The 20,830-nt window shown below is 34.4% G+C and overlaps 5 protein-coding genes and 1 pseudogene across 9 annotated transcripts; 4 read left to right on the top strand and 2 right to left on the bottom strand.

Moving 5' to 3' along the window:
* The first annotated feature begins 713 nt into the window (after window positions 1-713).
* On the top strand, window positions 714-2,976 carry LOC114375209. Its single transcript, XM_028332979.1, has 2 exons — window positions 714-932; window positions 1,985-2,976. The coding sequence occupies exons 1-2, from the start codon at window positions 894-896 to the stop codon at window positions 2,795-2,797; spliced, it is 852 nt and encodes a 283-aa protein (XP_028188780.1). The 5' UTR covers window positions 714-893; the 3' UTR covers window positions 2,798-2,976.
* Window positions 2,977-3,803: 827 nt separating this feature from the next.
* On the top strand, window positions 3,804-4,298 carry LOC114373394 (RING-H2 finger protein ATL54-like). Its single transcript, XM_028330859.1, has one exon. The coding sequence runs from the start codon at window positions 3,804-3,806 to the stop codon at window positions 4,296-4,298; it is 495 nt and encodes a 164-aa protein (XP_028186660.1).
* Window positions 4,299-5,732: 1,434 nt separating this feature from the next.
* LOC114377100 (60S ribosomal protein L23a-like) lies at window positions 5,733-7,255 on the bottom strand. 2 transcript variants are annotated; one of them, XM_028335495.1, is made up of 4 exons: window positions 7,189-7,255; window positions 7,045-7,105; window positions 6,384-6,747; window positions 5,733-6,018 (listed from the first exon to the last, which is right to left on the bottom strand). In XM_028335495.1, the coding sequence occupies exons 2-4, from the start codon at window positions 7,055-7,057 to the stop codon at window positions 5,934-5,936; spliced, it is 462 nt and encodes a 153-aa protein (XP_028191296.1). In that variant the 5' UTR covers window positions 7,058-7,105; window positions 7,189-7,255; the 3' UTR covers window positions 5,733-5,933. The 2 variants fall into 2 exon arrangements, with proteins under 2 accessions (XP_028191296.1, XP_028191297.1); XM_028335496.1 differs by lacking the exon at window positions 7,189-7,255 and having other exon boundaries at window positions 7,045-7,182.
* Window positions 7,256-7,460: 205 nt separating this feature from the next.
* Window positions 7,461-10,267, bottom strand: LOC114377099 (annotated as a pseudogene).
* A 1,275-nt stretch (window positions 10,268-11,542) lies between these two features.
* LOC114375163 (UDP-galactose/UDP-glucose transporter 5-like) lies at window positions 11,543-16,856 on the top strand. Of its 3 annotated transcripts, XM_028332916.1 has the most exons (12): window positions 11,543-11,867; window positions 12,540-12,653; window positions 12,779-12,871; window positions 12,980-13,045; window positions 13,503-13,601; window positions 14,380-14,459; window positions 14,918-15,030; window positions 15,551-15,639; window positions 15,853-15,939; window positions 16,018-16,086; window positions 16,295-16,425; window positions 16,539-16,856. In XM_028332916.1, exons 1-11 carry the CDS (start codon window positions 11,739-11,741, stop codon window positions 16,412-16,414), a joined length of 1,059 nt encoding a protein of 352 aa, XP_028188717.1. In that variant the 5' UTR covers window positions 11,543-11,738; the 3' UTR covers window positions 16,415-16,425; window positions 16,539-16,856. The 3 variants fall into 3 exon arrangements, with proteins under 3 accessions (XP_028188717.1, XP_028188718.1, XP_028188716.1); XM_028332917.1 differs by having other exon boundaries at window positions 11,543-11,837; window positions 16,295-16,856; XM_028332915.1 differs by having other exon boundaries at window positions 16,295-16,856.
* Window positions 16,857-17,827: 971 nt separating this feature from the next.
* On the top strand, window positions 17,828-20,705 carry LOC114374858 (pentatricopeptide repeat-containing protein At4g37170). 2 transcript variants are annotated; one of them, XM_028332573.1, is made up of 3 exons: window positions 17,828-20,145; window positions 20,268-20,384; window positions 20,460-20,705. In XM_028332573.1, exon 1 carries the CDS (start codon window positions 17,969-17,971, stop codon window positions 20,048-20,050), a length of 2,082 nt encoding a protein of 693 aa, XP_028188374.1. In that variant the 5' UTR covers window positions 17,828-17,968; the 3' UTR covers window positions 20,051-20,145; window positions 20,268-20,384; window positions 20,460-20,705. The 2 variants fall into 2 exon arrangements, with proteins under 2 accessions (XP_028188374.1, XP_028188373.1); XM_028332572.1 differs by having other exon boundaries at window positions 17,828-20,384.
* Window positions 20,706-20,830: the final 125 nt, after the last annotated feature.

Below are 20,830 nucleotides of genomic sequence, written 5' to 3'. Positions count from 1 at the left end.
CTACTGTATTTCTGAAACCTTGAGTTAGAGACAATTAATTACCACGAAGTAGGTCGCCAACAATATAATCTATGTATTCAATAAGTTCACAAAAAAAAAAAAAAACATGTGTTCAATAATAGAAACAAACAAGTTTTGCTACGTTTCTTTCATGATTTATCTGATTGTATTGTTGAAAAAGTTTTTATTGAAATGAAATAAGTTGGTTACTTTAAAAAATAATTAAATATTATGCTTTAATATTGAATTATTATTTATAATTTCTCTAGTTAGTTAACGTTCTCACTTTTAGGGGTGATTTTGTAAGTTTATACAACATATTAGTATCAAATTAAGAGATCGCATTTTTCCTTTCCACTAAATTCTTTTAAGATCCTTTCTATAAAGTTTAGAAAAATAAAAATAAAAAATCGATTTTTTTTTTCACTTTTACTTGCACCGACAAAACCTTTACTAATAAATAAAAAATAAAAACCATTTGTGTTTTTTTTTTTCCTTTTTTATTGTTATTAGAAGGATTAAAGAAAACTTAAACCAAATGGTCACGGGTACAAAAACATTAGAGGGGTCCTAAAAGAGTAATTAAGAGGATTTTGGGATTTTCAAATGAAATTCATCTAATAGAAAATATTAGAAAGTGGAAATCAGATTTTATTTTTTAAAATAAGGAAGGTTTTGGCATTCCTTGATTTTCACTTATACGGTCAAAGTTTCTCTGGATATTGGTTAGAAAGTCCTCACTCTAATCTCTCATGCCATCCCTTTGTTCTGTCTTACGTGCCCTCTCCCTCTATAAATATGCCTCAATGTCCTATCCTCAAAATCCCCCTAGCAAAATCATAATACTTTTGTTTTCCAACTTTCTCTACTTCAGTTCTTTCACAACATAACACATGGAAAATCACTCGGATTCCATATTCAGTTATCACGAGGTGGGTCGTTGCTTCTTTATCTGCTCTCCACACCCTCCTTCACTACATCATCTTAATGATTAATGACTCTTTTCCTTTCATGACACTTAATTGCATACGTACATGTCTTCTCTGGGTCTGTTTCATTAGTTTTCCAGTTTCAAGATCGGTTTAACGTTATAGGGTTCATAATTCGTTTCCTTCTTTATTCTTCTATTTTCTTTTTAAGTGGATTCACGGTGGAGGGAACCAAGCGATGAATTTATTGTTTTTACTAGATCAAGAATCATATATACCGGTTATTTTTTCCTTCCTTATATGAATTATGAGTTCGGGTATAGTTTTTTCACTGCTTCCATCTTCTTCTGGATAGAAGTATTTCGTATTCGTCGGTTGAACCTCTTGAAAGAATGAGACGTGTCACGGAAAAATTGTGGAGACGAATTCTTGGGCATAATTTCCAGGGCCCAACAATGTCAATTTTATCTTTAAAGATTGATTCCTTATCTTAATTTTCTCTTTCTTGATTTATTTTGTACAAATATCTTTATTAATCATACTTTTGTTTTAGATATTTTCTTTCTTCTTTTATAAGGAAAGATCTATCTTTGACCCCCTTTTCCTGTAATTTGGCTTCCCATTATTAAACCAGCAAATAATCAAATATCCACATTTTCACTGTTTCTGAAACCTTATTCTGTGTTGATTTTTTCTTTTTTTTTTTACCAAAAAGCTTTGAATTATATATTTTTCTTAGGCGATTATTGAAATTTTTTAGTTCTCTTCCTAACCTCACGCGAATTAGAATCTATGATAATCCAAAAGCAAGGCCGGTGTCAAGTCTCGCTTTTCAAGGGCAAAAGGGTTGATCTTTTTGTGTACACACTACACACCAAAGTTGTCGTTTTCTTTCTTTCTCTAGCTTTTGCTAAAAAAAAATCACTTTCACACTAAGTCAATAATCTCGGTGTGCATGAGACATGCGCGATCACTCAATGTTAAAAATAGTTACAATTTTCGTTGACTTCAACGGTCCATTATTCTCAACACAATTTTTTTTTTTCAAATTGCAGAGTTGTGATGAGTTGAGGCAAAAGCTTTTGGCCACCACACTGGAACTGAAGACCATGGAGAACGTGAAGAGGGAACTGTTGAATCTGCTGAAGATGGCATACCAAGAGAGAGACGAAGCAAGAGAAGAGCTTCAAAAACTCGAAGCAAGAGAAGAGCTTCAAAAACTCGTTACAAAACTAACACCCTCGATTTTGTTCGAAGTTCCTTCCATGATGATGATTCATGCGCAAACCAAGGCAAACTCGAGCATCACCGAATCCAACAGCACCTCGCACGTTTCCTCCTCCGTAGATTCCCTTCTCGAGGCATTTTCTCCTCAGGAATTCTCCAACATGAACAACAACAACATTGTCGAGTCCCACAACTTGGGTGGTTATTATCTGAAACAACCTTCTGTTCAAAACATGAACATGAGTGTCTTGTCTCAAAAGCGCACGTGTGATGCTGGGGACCAAGTGATTGAATACATGGCTAAGGGAAAAGTGTTGCCTCAAAAGGGTAATCTCCTTAAGGCTGTGATGGACGCGGGTCCTGTGCTTCAGACACTCCATGTTGCGGGGCCACTTCCCACGTGGCGAAATCCCCCTCCTTTGCAGAACATAAAGATTCCACCTCTCAATGTTCAAGACTTTGTTGCTTCCAATAATAATAATAATGTGAATACACTTCGGAAGCCAATGCTTGCACCCTCTCATTATTCTACACAGCCTTCCATGCTCAACAATTCATTCCAGATGGCTTCAAATGCTAATTGCAAAAACCTTGCACCATCGAGGATTCCACAAAGCAATCAGCATCTTCTACGAAACTAGTTCCCCCCTCTCCCATGTTTTTTTATTCTGTAAATGGAGTTAGAATTTATTGGTGTAAATGGTATGTATACCCTGCCTTTGGTTCAATTGTCAAGCTGACATATTTTGGTCCCAGTTTAAGAGTGGCCCTTTTTCCAAACGTGACAATTTATTGCAAAATTTGATCGAGATTACCACTACCTTCTTGCCTTTTTTTTTTTACATGTGATTTTTTTACTACCTTCTTGCCTTTTTTTTACATGTGATTTTTTTACAACCTTCTTGCCTTATTTGTTTCTTTTTTTTTTTACTTGTCACTTTTGATTAACTTAAAAATACCGTTGTCTGGTTCTTTTTAACTAACCAAACATTCTAGTTACCGATGTAGGAAAAATGCAATTGTTGACAGAAAAATCAAAATACTAATTTCAAAGTTTTAAGATATTGTTTAGATAAAGATAAGAATATTAGATTTTTGGATGTTTTGTCTGTTTGATTTTAAGATTATAATTTTTTCAGGAAATTTAAGATAATAATAATTATTGAGATGTTGTCATAAAAGTAATTTCTAGTTATGATGTTTTGTGCATGTTCCATTCATAGATCTTTCTGCATTTTTTTCCAAAAGAAAAACTACATTCATATATATTGAATGGTTTATTATTTATATAATGTAGTATTATTTTAGAATTTGTGCAAGTAATCCCTGCATCTGGTCGAAACATGAATATATTATTTTTAACATTGATGTCATCTAAAGAAAAGAGTTATAACCGAAATAGCAAATTATACAATGCGAAATCCTTGACATAATCTCCAACAGTGCGTCTGTATTTGGCACAGCTTGGGATTCGACGTCTCTTTGGCGGCACAAATTTCCTATATAATCTGCCAAATAAGTTGATTGAAATCCCTTACAAACTCTATGTAGCCTCGCATTTTAATTAGTCTGATTAAAATGTCTGAATCTGTAGGCTCGTTGGCCAGAGACGCTGGAATATTTTTTGCATTATGTATGTTGTTCATTATGGTGAGTGAGTGGAAAAAACTTATGCTTTTTTTGTGTTCAAACTCTGGTAGAAACAGGGTTGAAGGCCAATTTGTTGAGGAAACAATTCCTAATGAGTATTCTATTCAGTTTCCAAGCGTTAACTTGGAGTCATGTGTGATAAACTCTCTTCCGGTGTCTCAGTTTAAGAAAGATGAGGTTGAGGGGGAACATATGCCAGTTAATGCGGACTGTGCCATTTGTTTGGGAGAATTTGAAGAAGGGGAATGGCTCAAACTTCTTCCTAATTGCACCCACGGCTTCCATGCTTCCTGCATTGACACCTGGTTTCGCTCTCATTCTAATTGCCCTCTTTGCAGAGCTTATGTTAGTCACGCTGACACACAAGAGTGTTCTGTTTCTTTGTACACGCTGCTAGAAACTTCCAGGAGCCAAGACTTCTCCACTGAAACCACTGCGTATTTCCAATCCCCTGAAAATTTGGAGATCACACATCACTCCTGTCCTGATTAAACATGTTTCCACATCCTTCACTTTTCACAATACTTTATTCTTTACAAAGCGAATCCCTTTGCTTCCATTCTTCTCAAACTTTTAACACAATATCATTACTCAAACCTTCTGGTATCAAGAATTCTTTTTCGCATCAAATAATCAAAAGATAAAAATCACGGTGTCAGAATTGTAGATTGTGATATTAAATTGAAAATGATCCTATTCCTGCAAACTTTGTTTTATCCAAAGAGGATTTGCAATGTGGTCAAAAAAATTTGAGAGCGATAAAATTAGCAGTTTGAATTGCAATGATTAGAGGTGTCAACTCAAATGCGGATTTCTTATCCTTGCTTAAGATGAAGAAAATTATTGTTGAAGGAACTTACCATGAGAGAGATATAGCCTACACCGGCATTCGTGGGAAAAAAATGATATCAAAAAGCAGAAGAGTAAACAAAAAAAGCTCAAAAACAATAAACAACACACCAATTATTTATTATTATGTAAAAATGTATTTTTATTGTTATATATTTTCTTTCAATGTTATGTAATTTTTATTATTTTTAATTTATGTTCAATATTTTCTTTAATTATTTATATTTATTATTTGTATACATAAAATCTTGAAAAAATAAATCAATTATTTTATTTAAATAATAATTAAGTTATAATATAAATATATAAATTTTTTGAAGTTTTTTATAATTTTTTAGAATTGAAATAAAATTTTGTATAAATTTTTTAAGAGTGACGCAATATTATATGACCATAAAAGATGTTGCGAAAACCAAAAAAATAATTAAAAACCCATAGTCACATATGTCCTTAATTTTGAGTCCTACATGGATTTCTTGTTTACTTGTTCAGTTGGGAACTTTGAATAGGAGCCGAAGGTGTACAATAGGACCCCTACGTAAGTCGGCTTTTAATTACCGTACCATATTATTTGATTACTTTCTAATGTAATCATGTTCATGTTACTTATGTGTATGATGTAGCGTCTGGCTGGCGTAGTACATTGTTAGCAAAAGGCTAGTGCCACATGCCGACCGTAACTCACTGCTTTGAGAAACATACTACACGTATATTGGGCTTCCTGCGTATTGACCAATTCACACAAAATTTGGTTAATATATTATACTACACGCATATTCTGCTTTGAGACACTAAATTGAAAACAGCTCCCAAAAGTGTTACCTTAACCACACACAATAAGTTGGAAATGGGAACCTACACAACATATAAGCAAAATACAGAACCTACGAATTTATGGACGTGGAATAAATGAAAAATGAAAAATTTTCCAAATATATACTCAATGACTAGATTAAAAAAACCCTTAAAATAGTTGATGTTCTTTCACTTTATCGAAAGATGTTAATCCCAAAAAAATTCTCGATACTCAATGCCTTATTTATAAACTAATGGTGCATCAAAATTAAATTCAGTATATAATTGGAAAATAATATCGGCCCATTTACTCATCAAATTGAAAACTGTAACAAAAGTAAATATAATTCCAATTGAACTAAAATACACCAGATAACAAACCGAAAATTTATAACTTAATGTTGCTTCAAATGTCTCCCCTCAACACCCCATAACAAACTACCATCTAAACAGAAATCTACTTTGGTGAGGCCATATATTAGTTTAGATAATTCCAATCTTGTTGGCCACATCCAGGGCGTCATAATCAGGTGTCAACCTGACATAGGCCTTCTTGGTTCCATCAGGCCTGCAACAGAAAAATTAAAATTCAGAAGAAATGGCATCTGTTGTAAGTTTGAATGCAAGTTTTTCATAAATTTGTTGTTTCATTTGCCTTGTTATACCTACTTAGGATTATATTATACACTTTCAATAAAATACATTCAATTCAATGCATGTCCCATTTCAATGTTGCCCTGTGCACAACATGAACCCTTTGTCACACCAGCATGCCACAAACCAAAAAGCACAAAACATGTATGTCTCAGTATAATAAATGTTTGGAAGGAAAACTGCAATATCAAATTCACTGCAAGCATACCATTGTCATTAGAAAATAGCAATAATGAATCAACAAACAAATTCTATAAGCATCACTTTATAAAGGCTCACCTGATCAAGGTGTTTACTTTCTTGGCCTGAATATCATACATCTTCTTGACTGCATCCTTGATCTTCTTCTTGTCGGCCCGCAAGTCAACAATGAAAACCAAAGTGTTGTTGTCTTCAATCTTCTTCATTGCAGACTCAGTCGTGAGAGGAAACTTCAATATCTGATAGTGATCAAGCTTGTTCCTGGGTGGAGCACTAATGCGTGGATATTTGGGGTTCCTATCCTTTTTCAAAGTCCTTGGTCGATGGAAGGTAACAGATGTTCGGATCTTCTTGGTCTTCTTCTTAAAGTTAGCACCGGACTTAACTGCCTTGGCAGTTTTCAAGGCCTGTGCCTTTGGATCAGCCTTCTTTGAACTATCAGCTGCATCAAAACTAGCTCTAGTCACACATCACATTACATTACATACAAAAATAAATCGAAAGATAACTACCCTTTAAACAGCATAATCTTCATCACAATGCAGATAATTGCCTAATTTTATTCCAATAACAATGGAAGAATAAACCTTACAATACATGTAGTAGAATTACTAAATCCCAATCCCTAAAACATTCATGGAAATCCAATTTTCATTTTCAGACAGAGACTAAATTCGAACATTTAACCAATGGTTTGCAATTTTCATAAGCCAGATTTCGAAACGTTAAAGAATAATACCTTTGGGAGCCATGGGTCGGCAAAGGAGAAGCAACCCTAATTGTTAAATTTTCTCTAAACCCTAAAAGAAAAAGAAGATGAAGATAAGGCTGGTGAAATATACTGTGAACTAAACGGAGAGAGAATGGGGGAATAGAGCACAACCTGCGGGTGAGAGGCAGAGGCAACGGCAAGGTTTAGGGTTTGGTTCCATATTATATACGGGCTACCAATGGAATGGTTTCCGTCATGACCCATGGGCCTAGACCCATTAACAAGCGTGAGCATCCAAACCCAATACCGTAAAGATTATTAAAAATACTTGAATATTAGTTTAATTTAATTCCATTTTTTGCATGTTTCATTAATAATATATTTTTTCGCTCAAGAATAAATATATTTTTTATATATTAAATTTAAATAAACAAGAATAAATATATAAATTAATGTAAATTTCATTGAATATAATTTTTTTAATTAGCTATACGTAAAGTAAACTGAATACAATTTTCACAAATGAATTTCATCCTCTAAATAACTTTTTACACTATATGAGAATTTCTTTTTCTTCTTTTTTGCCGTATATTTTGTGTAGACTATGTGTTCACCGGTGAGTCTCCGTTATTTACAATAGAATCGTTGAATCCAGGTAATGATCCTTGTAAATCAGAGCCATAAATATGACCCATTTTGGTCCTTTTTGTTTCCAAGTATCTCTTGTTTTCCTCTGTGATTGGTGTCAACACAGCCAAACCATATCCTTTAAGACCAACAAACTTTGCTGGGTTGTTAGTCATAAGCCACATTGTTCGAACTCCTATGTCCCTCAAAATCTGCACATATTCATGTTTATTTATTATCAACACCAACAATCAAGATACAAGATTAGCTTAGAACTCAAATTTTCTCATTTATAGCACCAATGTTTGGAATGTTTTCTTCCATTAAATTACTAAAAGAGTTAACTTTTCATACATGCAAAGTTTGTTACACTTTCAATCAATTAGAACTGTGCAAATTATATGATGGGATAGTTAAATTTCTCCATCACATATCTCTTTCTTGCTTGAAATTACATATTGTAAGTCACTAAGAGTGGGTTAGGCTTAGACATGAGAGGTTTAAATGGCAACATTGAAACCTTGGCTGATTACTGATTAATTTAAATCACATAGTATAAGCGAGAACGAATGAATGATAAATCTGACCTGTGCACCAATCCCATATTCACGAGCATCAACAGCTAAGCCGAGTTCTATGTTTGCTTGGACCGTGTCATGACCTTGATCCTGCAAATTATATGCTTTAAGTTTGTGACCAAGTTCAATGCCTCTTCCTTCATGACCTCGAAGATACACAACTACTCCTCTACCTGCTTCTTCTATTAACCGCATTGCCAAATCTAACTGGTTGCCACAGTCACACCGAGCTGATCCAACTATATCCCCAGTTAAACATTCTGAATGGACTCGTACTAGCACATCTTGTCCATCTCCTATGTCTCCCTATGTATATTTTCAAGACAACTAGTAACTGATAAGAGATTATAATTCAGAATAAATCATTCAGTTTGTTTTAAGTTCTTTCTTGTACATATATTCCATGAAAATCAACTAACAAAGTTATGCTTCACCATACAGACTCTTTATTCAAGAAAGTGAATGGGATACTCATACTACAAACTAGGTGGAAGTGTGAACCCCTTTTTTAGAGAACTTTCTTACCTTTACAGCAGCCACATGTTCAGTTCCATCCAACTTTGAGCTGTAGCAATATGCTTGAAATACACCCCATTTTGTAGGCAGGCGAGACACTGAAGTTCTTTCAACTAATTTTTCTCTCTTTCTCCGATACCTTGAAGAAGACACAACAAGATCACATCATTAAGTGAATTTGATTAGCTTATAAACCAATTAAAGTCAACTGTTGGATGCAACTAGCAGAAATTAGAAATACCAAGAAGGAATAAATATCATTTACAATTTCTCAAAAAGTGAGGTAAGGTAAATTAAGGTGATTGATTACTCTTACTCACTTACCTTATCAAATCAGTTATTGAGCCAATTGGTAAGGTGTGTTCCGATGCTAACTCTTAAATTTGGCAAAGATTGCATAGAGCCATCATTTTCATCAACAAGAGCCGAAACAACAGAAACTGGGGGCAAGCCAGCCAATGCAACTAAATCCACTGAAGGTGGGAGCAGAAGAATCCTCATCTTCAGTCTCTGGTGACATAAGAGGGAGGTTCAGTCTTTGAAGATCCTCGTCTTTCATGCCAACAGAAACGATCCCTGATCCGTGCTTAATCATAAAAGCGATGTCCTTTGGACTAGTAAGAGATGCTGCCATTATAAGATTTCCTTCAACATCCCCGTTTTCATCATCAACCACAATCACAAACTATAGAAAGAAAATTGCACCAGTTGTTAGGCTATTTATCAAACGTACACGTAAATAAGAGTATGTATTTACATTTGGAAGAAAGACTTGCATAGGCACGAACCTAACACATAAGCCTTACACACAACCAATCAAATTATATTTGTGTACTTCACTCATACATTAGCTTATTTTGGAGAACCAAACCTTATTAGATAGCTATTGAGAAAAGAAAACAATTACTCCCAAAAATAATCTATACAATCTAAACATGTTTGAACACTGACATATATTTGCTAGACAAAATGGCCGAGAAATTGTGCAGAACCAACCAACCTTGCCTTGGCTTAATGCATTAAGCGCCTGTTCGATGGAAGAATAGCCTTTAGAGGGGCAATCTGGATCACCTTCGGCATCACTGACAAAGAAATTAGTGGTTTCTGGTGTTATTTCAGAGTCTAACGTTTCAAATGAAGCTGAAGAAGACTCGTTATTATTATTTAAGGCACCTAAGAGGGATCCATTTTCATTTATCTTCAAATTACTATCGTCAAACACGTCTTCTATTCCAACCCCAGAAAACCCAACAGCACAACAAGCTGAGTTCCACACTTTGTTCTTCCAAAGGCCTAGTCTTGCACTGTGATGAATACCGTAGGAGCGATGCAAGCTGAGGATAATTAAATCAAAATATTTTTAACTTGAATTTAGCGAAATTAAAAAACACCAGTATTACGTAGGGAATGTGTAAATACCTTGAGCTAGTGATGACGTGGGAAATCAAAGGATGAGGGAATGAAGTGTCCATAGGCTGGGACTTCAATATTTATTCTCAGAAACTGAAAAAAAAAAAAACAAATTTGTGTTCTTATTTCATGTAACGCAAAATAATATACAAGGAAAGTAGGAAAAAGAATCCACCTCTTGTTATGGATGTGTTTCCACAAGGAACCGTTATCCAATATTTCTAGCTAGCTGTACTTTAGCAAAGACTAAGAACCACAACCTTTTGTTTTCATGTATGACTATTGCCTAGCCATTTGTACTTTTGTTATCTTAAACAACAATTGCTCTCATTTGGTTAAAAGTTATTATTATATCTAGTTTTTCTTCTATCTTGTTTTCATCTCTCTTTTTTATTTTTTATTTCTCATTATATCAATTGTCATGTCTATTAGTTTCTTATTATTTTTATTTTTCATTCTATCTCTTAGTTCCTTCCGCCCATTGTAATATGCATCGAACATTTTTCATAGGTTAAATGACCATTATTAATTGTGTTGTACAAAAAAATTTCTTTATTATATGACTTTGCTATTAAAAAATTAAGAAAATACCTTTAAAAATGTGAGTTTTATTTATATAAGCTGTTAATAAAAATATTTTTATTTAAACATTCAATAAAATTTAATTTATTGTCATACCATATTAATAAATAGAATGACATGTTAAAATGACTAAATCTTATTTTATGATAGGGTAAAAACATTATACAGTATATAAATTCAACTAAAAAATGTATTAAAATTTTTATCTATATATGAATATTTAGAAAAATAAAGTGTCATGTGAAAAATGAAAAGTCTATACATCTATACTTGTAATAAAAACGCTATTCACATTTGATTTTTACTTTTTTATATATACCTTACCCTTTAACGGCTATAAATCATCCATTGCTTTATTTTAATTTTATTTTCTAATCTCTGACATCTCTCATATGTTTATCTTTTAAAGACTGTAAATTATAATTAAGCACGTGATTTTTAAGTCTGATGAATAAAAAAACTACGCATAACTTTTCACATATTTTTTTATTTGTAAGGGATAAAAAGTAATTATTAAAACACACACAAATACAACAAATCCTAAAAAAGAATGGATAGTAAAAATGTAATTAGTGAATCAAAGAAGCCCAATCAACTGAAAGTAAAATTGATCAAAATCGTAGGTGGGAGGGGTTGACACGATAAAAAAGGAAAGGGCTTTTTTCATTTGCAATTACCGTATTAGCATAGTCAAACAAAAGAACAAAACAAATCCGTGTACGATACCGTATTGCTGATGGTGACGTGGCAAACCAGTTCTCTTGCTTTTATTAATCTCACAGAAAATGATGCCGGAGAAAGCGATGCTTATGAATCTCTCTCTAACAGAACACAAAACAAAATAAAACAAAACTAGTACTACTGTTTCTCAGTTAGTTTTTCTGAGTCTCCGAGGTTTAGACACACACACCTCTCTCTAACTCTAACATTCAAAATTCAATGTCGTGGGTTCGATCCCCTAGCTGAGGGTCCCACAGCCTCTTGTATTGTACTGTATGCATTTGGGATATGGCGGAATCATCCACTAGTTCTCCTGTTTCAGTTGATTCCATTCCCAGAGACAATGATAAGTTCTGGAAAGGGTCATTTACTGTCGCCGGAATCATGGTTACTCTCGTCACCTATGGTCTCTTGCAGGTTTCATTTTTTATTTCATTCATTTACTTGTTTGCCATCTATCTCTTCATTTGCCATAACAGTACTAGGATCTCTTTATATTTTTCTTCAATCTCGTTGTTATTATTGTAGAAATGCAGATTCTGGGGGGAACTGTGGTAGTTCAAACTTAAAACCGAGTGAAATTAGTGACCTAAGACCTTTAATGGTTTTTTCACATTTCCTTCACTGGGACCAATCAAAGTTAACCATATCAATTGTCTAACTCTTCTTAATGAGTCAAAAATCTTGAGCTTTTATCAGTGGCTGTAATTAACTTAGTAATATACTCTTGGTTTGGTAATTTAAAATGCCATTGCTAGTGTTAATGTGAATACAAAACATCCATGGATAATCCATTTTTGTACATAAAAAGAGAGAAAAAATAAATAGTATTAGCAACAAACTTTCACCTAGTGGGATAAGGCTTTTGTTGTTGTACAAACAACAAACATGATCGGGTTGCTAATACTCTTGGTTGGAGTAGTCTTAGTAATTTGATGCTTATTTTGCAGTATATTTTACACACAAGGTATGAGTGGGTTCATACAAATTAGACCAGGATTTATTTCTTTTGAATGGATAGTAGTATCAAAGTTATGTCAGAGTCCAACAATTATCCAGGAATTTTCATTAGATATTTATTTCTTGCAGGAAAAGATCATGAGAGTGCCGTATGGGACAGAAAAGGAGTATTTCAAGCATTCACTGTTTCTTGTTTTCTGCAACCGCATCACAACATCTGCTGTTTCTGCTGGTTCTTTGCTGGTACGTGTGCGCAAATTTACTGCCACAATGCATGTGTAGGTTTGATACATTTAGCAGTGTTTCAATTATGGTGAACCTTTCCTGTGACTACATTTGTTCTTCATAATTTCCAATGTTTCTTACAGGCAAGTAAAAAAGTGTTGGACCCGGTAGCTCCCATTTATAAGTACTGCCTTATCTCGGTTTCAAACATACTAACTACAACTTGCCAGTATGAGGTAAGTGTCATACTTTCTATTGGCCTGCAAACTCATAAAAAGTTGCTAATCTTAATGGTTATAAGTTAGTAACCATGTTTTCGGGAATAATCATATTTTCTTTTACAGGCCCTCAAATATGTTAGTTTTCCTGTTCAGACCCTTGCAAAATGTGCAAAAATGATACCAGTTATGGTAGGTCAAACTTTAATACTGTACCTAATTATATAAATTTCATTTATGGTGATGAGTGGTTAATTTCTATATTCATTATATTACATCGCTGGTATTTGTCTTGTACCATTGATTTGCACCTTATTTCTCACCTTCTCGGTTACTGTTTCTTTTATTAATGAAGAATAGCAGTGATTGCTTTGTGTTATTTGTGTAAAAAACAAATTATGCTCTGTGTGTGTGTGTGTGTCCATAATGGTGTGTGAATGCTAGTACTAGTAGTGGTCACTTACTTTGCTCAGATTGGGACAAATCCACAAAGACTGAAAAATGTAAAGTTGATAGTTGAATTTTATTGTTTGAGCTCACAATTTTGCAATCATTCCATTATCTTTAAAAAATTGGTTCAAATTGGTCAAATACTTAAGCCCAATTCTCTCTCTTTCCCATTGTCTTTATCCTTTTGTGTGTCATACAGGTCTGGGGTGCCCTCATTATGCAGAAGAGATACCAGGGACCTGACTATTTGTTGGCTTTTTTAGTTACCCTTGGCTGCTCAGCATTTATCCTATATCCGGTAATTACTGACCCAATTTTTTTTTCCTACTGCTTTATTATCAATTTATCATCTGTCTTTATGGTTTATGCAATCATTTTCTATTGAAGAACTGGCAATGAATACCCATATGATACATATTAGCATTTAGCATTCTTCAGTGATTTGATGTTGCATTTGGGCGGTACTGTTATTTCTTTTGGTAATAAAGAGGACTTTTGTTGAAGACATGGTAAGAATGTTCCATGAGTGAGGATATTATTATCCTTTAATTCAAATATCTCTCTTCCATTTTCATCATCTCAACCAAACACAGCATTGCACAGAACCCAAAGAAATAACATGGCTTTTGCATCGCCCAGAATCATTATAGAAACACTCCTAAGAAGCTATATGCACTTTCTTGTCCCAAAGAGATGGAAGTTCTAAACTAATAAAAAATTTGACATTGTTATCTACTTAAATAACCAATGCAAATAAAACATGACTTTTTTTTTATTCATAGGAATTGAGCTAAGGTACCAAGGGATTTACAACAACTCATGCACATACTCACCCTACTGATAGCATTGATCCATAGGAAGAGAGTCAGTTTAGATAGAATACGCACTTTTGAATGATTGGGTTATAAGCTGAAGGGTTGATTTTATTTTTTTTGTTTTTGGACTCGCAAACCTGACCAGATTATATGCATATAATTATAACAATTGATAAGTAGTATTTGTTGACAAATGGTTTCTTTTTTTGCTCATGTTCCATTTGGCAAGCATAATATAACTAATGTTTTTTTTTATTGTAGGCAGGAACAGACATGAGTCCTTACAGTAGAGGAAGGGAAAATACAGTTTGGGGCATTCTCCTAATGGTTGGCTATCTTGGGTATGCCACAGAACTTAATATATCTTTCAGTGATGTGTGATTTTATATGTTAAAGGGCAAGGGTCCAAAAATCATTTCTGCCTCCACTCGTTGTAACATGGAAGGTAGTTTAGCTGTCCAGCTGTTCTCAATGTTGGGAAAAAAATAATAAAATTACCTTGCTCACCTATCAGTTTGAATAATTTCCTGCATGTAATTTTTATTTTCCCTGCTTACAATGTTCAGAGATATTATGGGCAACTAAATAATCATTGTGAACTTTTTTTGTTGGTTTGAGCTGTTACTGGTGATTTGAATCACATTATATAGCTAAAATCTCATTTTGAAATACTTTGCATTTTTTTTACTTTCAGACTCTTGAATGCATGCTTATACCAACTTACTTTAAGAATATATCTACAAAAGTGTTTCACATGCTAGTTAGTCATTGAATCATATTCTAATCTTTCATGTATTAGGTTTGATGGATTTACAAGCACATTCCAAGATAAGTTGTTTAGAGGCTATGACATGGAGATACATAATCAGATATTTTACACAACATTGTGCTCTTGTGTTCTTAGCCTGACAGGTTGGTTTAAATTTTTTTGTTGAACCTTATGGCATACACTGTCATACATTCTTGCCTTGTAATATGAAGATTTGTTTGCTGGGGTTGTTGAGGACAAAGCTTTATAATAGATAAAAATTTCTACAAGTCTTGGATGGTTTGGAAAATATATAACTTGTAGATGAAGAGTTCAACTGTTCGAGGATGAACTTATTCAATTCAATAATTTTTTTTCCCTCAAGCATTTAAAAAGGCAAGCTTTGGATTGGTTCTTTTGCTATTTGGCCTTCCTTTCTCATTTTCTACTAGCTAGCAGTTCACCAATGACTACCAATTTCAAAGCAAGTATAAACTATCTTCACAGACAATTTTCTGAGTTAATCTGACCTTTCTCTAGACTTGTTTGGAAAGTAGTTTTTTTGTTTTTCTGAAATATTCTCTTATATTTTTCCATTTTATGATTATTTTTACTTCATCTTTGTTTCTTTTCTAGCTTCATAGTTTGAAATCCGTTCTTTTGACATTTGATATTTTTATTTAGGTCTTATCTTACAAGGACATTTAATACCAGCTATAGAATTTGTTTATCACCATCATGATTGTTTCTTTGACATAGCATTGCTTTCGACTGTAAGTAAACTTCACCCATCTGTTTTGAATTTTATAAAGCATTCTCCCTTTCTATTTGTCTTGAGATATTTTTTAAATAGATACCAATCCCTAGGTCTATAATCTTTTTGCAATTATTTTTTCCTTTGGCTTCAAAAGTAAAACCAAAAATATTTCTCATTATCTTCATCTTCTATTTCACTGGAGAAACTTTTTAACTATTTGGTTTCACAGGTTGCCACAATTAGTCAATTTTTTATTTCATACACAATTCGCACCTTCGGTGCTCTGACATTTGCAACCATAATGACCACAAGACAGGTAAGTTGTGTAGATAAAATTCATTTTCCAGACAATTGTGTATTTTTTCAATTTTTTTTTTAATTCTAATTGTTGCAGTTGGTGAGCATTATGCTGTCATGTGTGTGGTTTGCCCATCCTCTTAGCTGGGAACAGTGGATTGGAGCTGTAAGACTCACTTTTTGCCTTTACTTAACATTGTAATGAATTGAGTCATATTGCACTTGCACTCTATGATCACACTTTTCTTTATCCCTACATGCACCTATTTTGAGCCATGTGTAGATGGATCAAAGCTTACACACATTAGATGTGTGATCCAATTATTTCCTCAATGAATTTTATGATAAGCATTGTAATAGCAGTACACTATCAGGTCATTGTCTTTGGCTCCCTTTATGGAAAAAGCTTCTCGAGGAAAATGCCTCAGAAGACAACCCCCTCTATAGCACTTGTTCAAAATGGGGATCCAAATAATTTGAAGGACAATCTGTGACTGAGACGGAGGTAAATTTTCCTGAACTGACACCTGCTAACGTCTGCGGTGGTGATGTGACTTCAGCTTTAAGTTCAGAGTTGGACATTCAATATTTAAGATCATGGATAATTTCATTATACAGAATTGGTTTGACTTCAAATCCAGAAAGCATCAGCTGCTGCTAGATTCGCAGATTTTGGTATCACAGTCATAACAATAGAGAACTTAAAAGGATTTTAACCCCATATTTTTCGGTTGGGGAGATCAATTATAGACTGACTAGGGCCAAAAGATGCTTATAGATTGAAATATGTACAATGCATGTCCTCAAGCAAAGTTGTTACTTATGTTTTTCAGAAATGCGTAGTGGAGAGAGATTTGTTTGTGGTAATTTCCCAAACATACTGTGCAAAATTTTATGATGTTATTATCTATAAGCATACTGTGCAAAATTATAACAGGCATAGATTGTACTAACATCAGGGAACCTTGATTCCCAAGTTCATTCTGCATGCGCCCAGTTGTTTTTATGGCAGGAAAATGCTAATTAACTAACTTGGAAATAGCGTGTCCCAAGAAATTTTCCATATTGGCTTTATTACCTGGTGATCAGAGAAGTAAAACTACTCAAGAAAATTGTTGACCCCAAACGGCTGAAGAAGATCAGGATTATCAAAAAGCTTTAGAAAAGGAAATATATTTTCGGGAACTGTCCCTTCCAAAAGCAAATGGGGAAACAAAATCCAAACCAATTGGTATGTTGGTGTAAAAATGCTCACCTTATTAATATTTCTTTGGACATTTCTATTGCTACTATCAAAATTGTTATTGGGACTACCAAACTTTAACAAATGACTATTTTATGCTCTGAGTTATTCTACACCCTCAACCCTTCTCTCATTTCCTCTTTCACTTCTCCAATCACGACACCCCGTCATTTCCCTTCCTCTCTCACATAATTTTCCCACCTCCTTTTTCAATTATAATCAATTAATTATGATACAAATTAATATGATAACCGTTAATAAAGGTAATTCATATAATAATCCATTATTATATTTATAGATGATAACTTCTATCCAATTTTAATTAAAAAATATATAAATTACTATTAAAAAGGGTAAATGATATCACAATTAATTTTATTATTTTTGAAAAAGGTAATTTTCTATTAAAATTAATTAAACATCATGTAAAAAAATGCAATAATTTTGGGGGTGAAAAAATAAATACAATAAAATCATGGATCCACTGTAATATGATTTCTTGTTAAGGGTAATTTTGGAAATAAATAAAAATTGTGGTAGTGAGAACAATAGTTTTCTGTTTCTTTTAATTCTAGGCTCAAGTTCAATAATTATCTTTTAAACCATAAATTAATGATAAACAAAAACCAAAGAATGATTTTGGGGTTTAAAATAGCTTACTTTTAAATATGAGCATGGCTTGGTTTTTTCAAAAAAACTAGTCTCAACTCCAAAAGTCCCCAACCCCAACCACGATCTGCTCACGCCGCATCTGGAGCACTTTACGATGGTAATTCGAACGTAGTAATTGCTTTTGATGTGAACTATGAAGACTATAACAAAGGCTAGGGAGTTTCGATGCATTGAGTACTTATCTTCATTGCGGAGAAGTTTTTCCTTTTCCTCTTCCTCTTCCTCCCATTCTCGTCACTTTCAATTTCGCAATGATAAACGGAATCATCTGAACCCCAAAGACCTTGTCAGCGAGGATAACAAATTTGAAGAAGCCGTTGATGTTTTATGTCAGCAAAAGCGCGTCAAGGAAGCGGTTGAATTGCTCCATCGTACTGATCATCGACCCTCCGCGCGCGTGTACTCCACCCTCATTGCCGCTTGCGTTCGTCACCGCGCTCTTGAACTGGGTAGGAGGGTCCATGCCCACACTAAAGCTTCTAACTTTGTTCCAGGGGTTTTCATTTCTAACCGTTTGCTTGATATGTATGCCAAATGTGGGAGCCTCGTGGATGCCCAGATGCTGTTTGATGAAATGGGTCACAGGGATTTGTGTTCTTGGAATACCATGATAGTTGGTTATGCCAAACTTGGTCGCCTTGAACAAGCTAGGAAACTGTTTGATGAAATGCCCCAGAGAGATAACTTTTCTTGGAATGCTGCAATATCTGGTTATGTCACCCATAATCAGCCTCGGGAGGCTCTGGAGCTGTTTAGAGTGATGCAGAGGCATGAGAGATCGAGTTCAAATAAGTTTACCTTGTCCAGTGCCTTGGCTGCTTCTGCTGCCATTCCTTGCTTACGTCTTGGGAAGGAAATTCACGGCTACTTAATAAGAACTGAGTTGAACTTGGATGAAGTCGTTTGGAGTGCTCTGTTGGATTTGTATGGCAAGTGTGGGAGTTTAGATGAAGCTAGGGGAATTTTTGACCAGATGAAGGACAGAGATGTTGTTTCATGGACTACCATGATTCATAGATGCTTTGAAGATGGAAGAAGAGAAGAGGGGTTTTTGTTATTCAGAGACTTGATGCAGTCAGGTGTTAGACCAAATGAGTATACGTTTGCTGGAGTTCTAAATGCATGTGCTGACCATGCTGCTGAACACCTGGGAAAGGAGGTTCATGGGTACATGATGCACGCAGGGTATGACCCCGGTTCATTTGCTATAAGTGCCCTTGTTCATATGTACTCAAAGTGTGGGAACACTAGAGTTGCAAGAAGGGTGTTCAACGAGATGCATCAGCCTGATTTGGTATCATGGACTTCTCTAATTGTTGGGTATGCTCAAAATGGTCAACCAGATGAAGCACTTCATTTCTTTGAATTACTACTCCAATCAGGTACCAAGCCTGATCAAGTAACCTTCGTTGGTGTCCTTTCAGCTTGTACTCATGCTGGATTAGTGGATAAAGGGTTAGAATATTTCCATTCAATAAAGGAGAAACATGGATTGATGCATACTGCTGATCATTATGCATGTGTTATTGATTTATTGGCAAGATCTGGCCGATTCAAAGAGGCAGAGAATATCATTGATAACATGCCCGTAAAGCCTGATAAATTCCTTTGGGCATCCTTACTTGGAGGATGTAGAATACATGGGAACCTTGAATTGGCTAAAAGAGCAGCAAAAGCATTATATGAGATAGAGCCCGAGAATCCAGCTACCTATATCACTCTGGCTAATATTTATGCTAATGCTGGTCTATGGAGCGAGGTAGCCAATGTTAGAAAGGATATGGACAATATGGGGATAGTGAAGAAGCCAGGTAAGAGCTGGATTGAAATTAAAAGACAAGTGCATGTGTTCTTAGTAGGAGATACATCCCACCCAAAAACAAGTGATATACATGAATTCCTAGGAAAACTCTCAAAGAAAATAAAGGAAGAAGGCTATGTTCCTGACACGAACTTTGTGCTACATGATGTGGAGGAGGAGCAGAAAGAGCAAAATCTTGTTTACCACAGTGAGAAGCTTGCTGTTGCCTTTGGAATAATTTCAACTCCCCCAGGAACTCCAATCAAGGTTTTTAAAAATTTAAGAACTTGTGTAGACTGTCACACCGCCATCAAATATATATCAAAGATTGTTCAAAGAAAGATAACAGTGAGAGATTCAAATAGGTTTCATTGTTTTGAGGATGGAAGCTGCTCGTGTAAAGACTATTGGTAGCACTCCGCTTCAACAGACATGCCAAGCATTGAGTGAATTGCTGTCTTTGATCCATGGTTCTGACAGAATACACGGCCTTTGGTGTATTTTCATTGGTCATATTCTTTTTCCTCCTTTCCCTATCATTTAAATGGTGTTGCTTTCAAGCGAAATTGTTGGATGCCCCACTGCAACCAGATATGAAATGTTCAATAAGATTGAGATCTACATTATGCAGGAACGATCATAGAGAGATCTACATTAATTTAAATGGCACAATTTCTGTCAATCTGCCAGATTCATTCATCCAGATCATTCATTTATTTCCCCCCAACAATTATCTTCGGGCTACAAGGTATTTCTTGATCAGAGATTAATACCATTGCAAGAATTTATAACTTAAAGCCTCATTTTTTAAATGCGATGCTAGGTAAAATAAGATGACCGAGTTGAGGAGCAGGAAAGTATGGAGGTGCATTGAGTGGACAATTGCTTGTGACTATTCTCTCCGACCCAAAAAAACATCTTCAATCACATTCACGAGCATGGCTGTTTTTCTTCATTTTGAAATTTTTTTATACTGAAATTAAGCTCTTTTTTTTTCTCCAAATGCAAACGTTTTCAGGTTGAAGCACAAACAATGATTTATTATTCAATAAAAACAAATGTTTGATTATTTTATATAATGAACATCGAACACTTTTTATAATAAGTACATGATAATTGCACAAAAAAACTTTTTTATACAATCTAAGATAATTGCACAAAAAGCAAATTAGCATATCCGGACAGATTTTTCAT

Source organism: Glycine soja, chromosome 11 (genome assembly GCF_004193775.1).
Source record: "Glycine soja cultivar W05 chromosome 11, ASM419377v2, whole genome shotgun sequence".
Lineage (NCBI taxonomy): Eukaryota > Viridiplantae > Streptophyta > Magnoliopsida > Fabales > Fabaceae > Glycine > Glycine soja.
The sequence above is the reverse complement of the archived record's forward strand: the minus strand, read 5'-3'. Positions and strand labels throughout refer to the sequence as shown.

What these genes read in the sequence shown, in the direction of transcription:
- LOC114377100 (XM_028335495.1), bottom strand. An exon ending in AAAGTAAACACCTTGATCAG is followed by an intron (nt 6,019 to 6,383) that starts GTGAGCCTTTAT and finishes TTTCTGTTGCAG; the next exon opens with GCCTGATGGAACCAAGAAGG.
- LOC114374858 (XM_028332573.1), top strand. Translation starts at nt 17,969, where the DNA reads ATGAAGACTATAACAAAGGCTAGGGAGTTTCGATGCATTGAGTACTTA.
- LOC114373394 (XM_028330859.1), top strand. Translation starts at nt 3,804, where the DNA reads ATGGTGAGTGAGTGGAAAAAACTTATGCTTTTTTTGTGTTCAAACTCT.
- LOC114375163 (XM_028332916.1), top strand. Translation starts at nt 11,739, where the DNA reads ATGGCGGAATCATCCACTAGTTCTCCTGTTTCAGTTGATTCCATTCCC. An exon ending in CAAAAATGATACCAGTTATG is followed by an intron (nt 13,046 to 13,502) that starts GTAGGTCAAACT and finishes TGTGTCATACAG; the next exon opens with GTCTGGGGTGCCCTCATTAT. An exon ending in CTAATGGTTGGCTATCTTGG is followed by an intron (nt 14,460 to 14,917) that starts GTATGCCACAGA and finishes TTCATGTATTAG; the next exon opens with GTTTGATGGATTTACAAGCA.
- LOC114375209 (XM_028332979.1), top strand. Translation starts at nt 894, where the DNA reads ATGGAAAATCACTCGGATTCCATATTCAGTTATCACGAG. An exon ending in CCATATTCAGTTATCACGAG is followed by an intron (nt 933 to 1,984) that starts GTGGGTCGTTGC and finishes TTCAAATTGCAG; the next exon opens with AGTTGTGATGAGTTGAGGCA.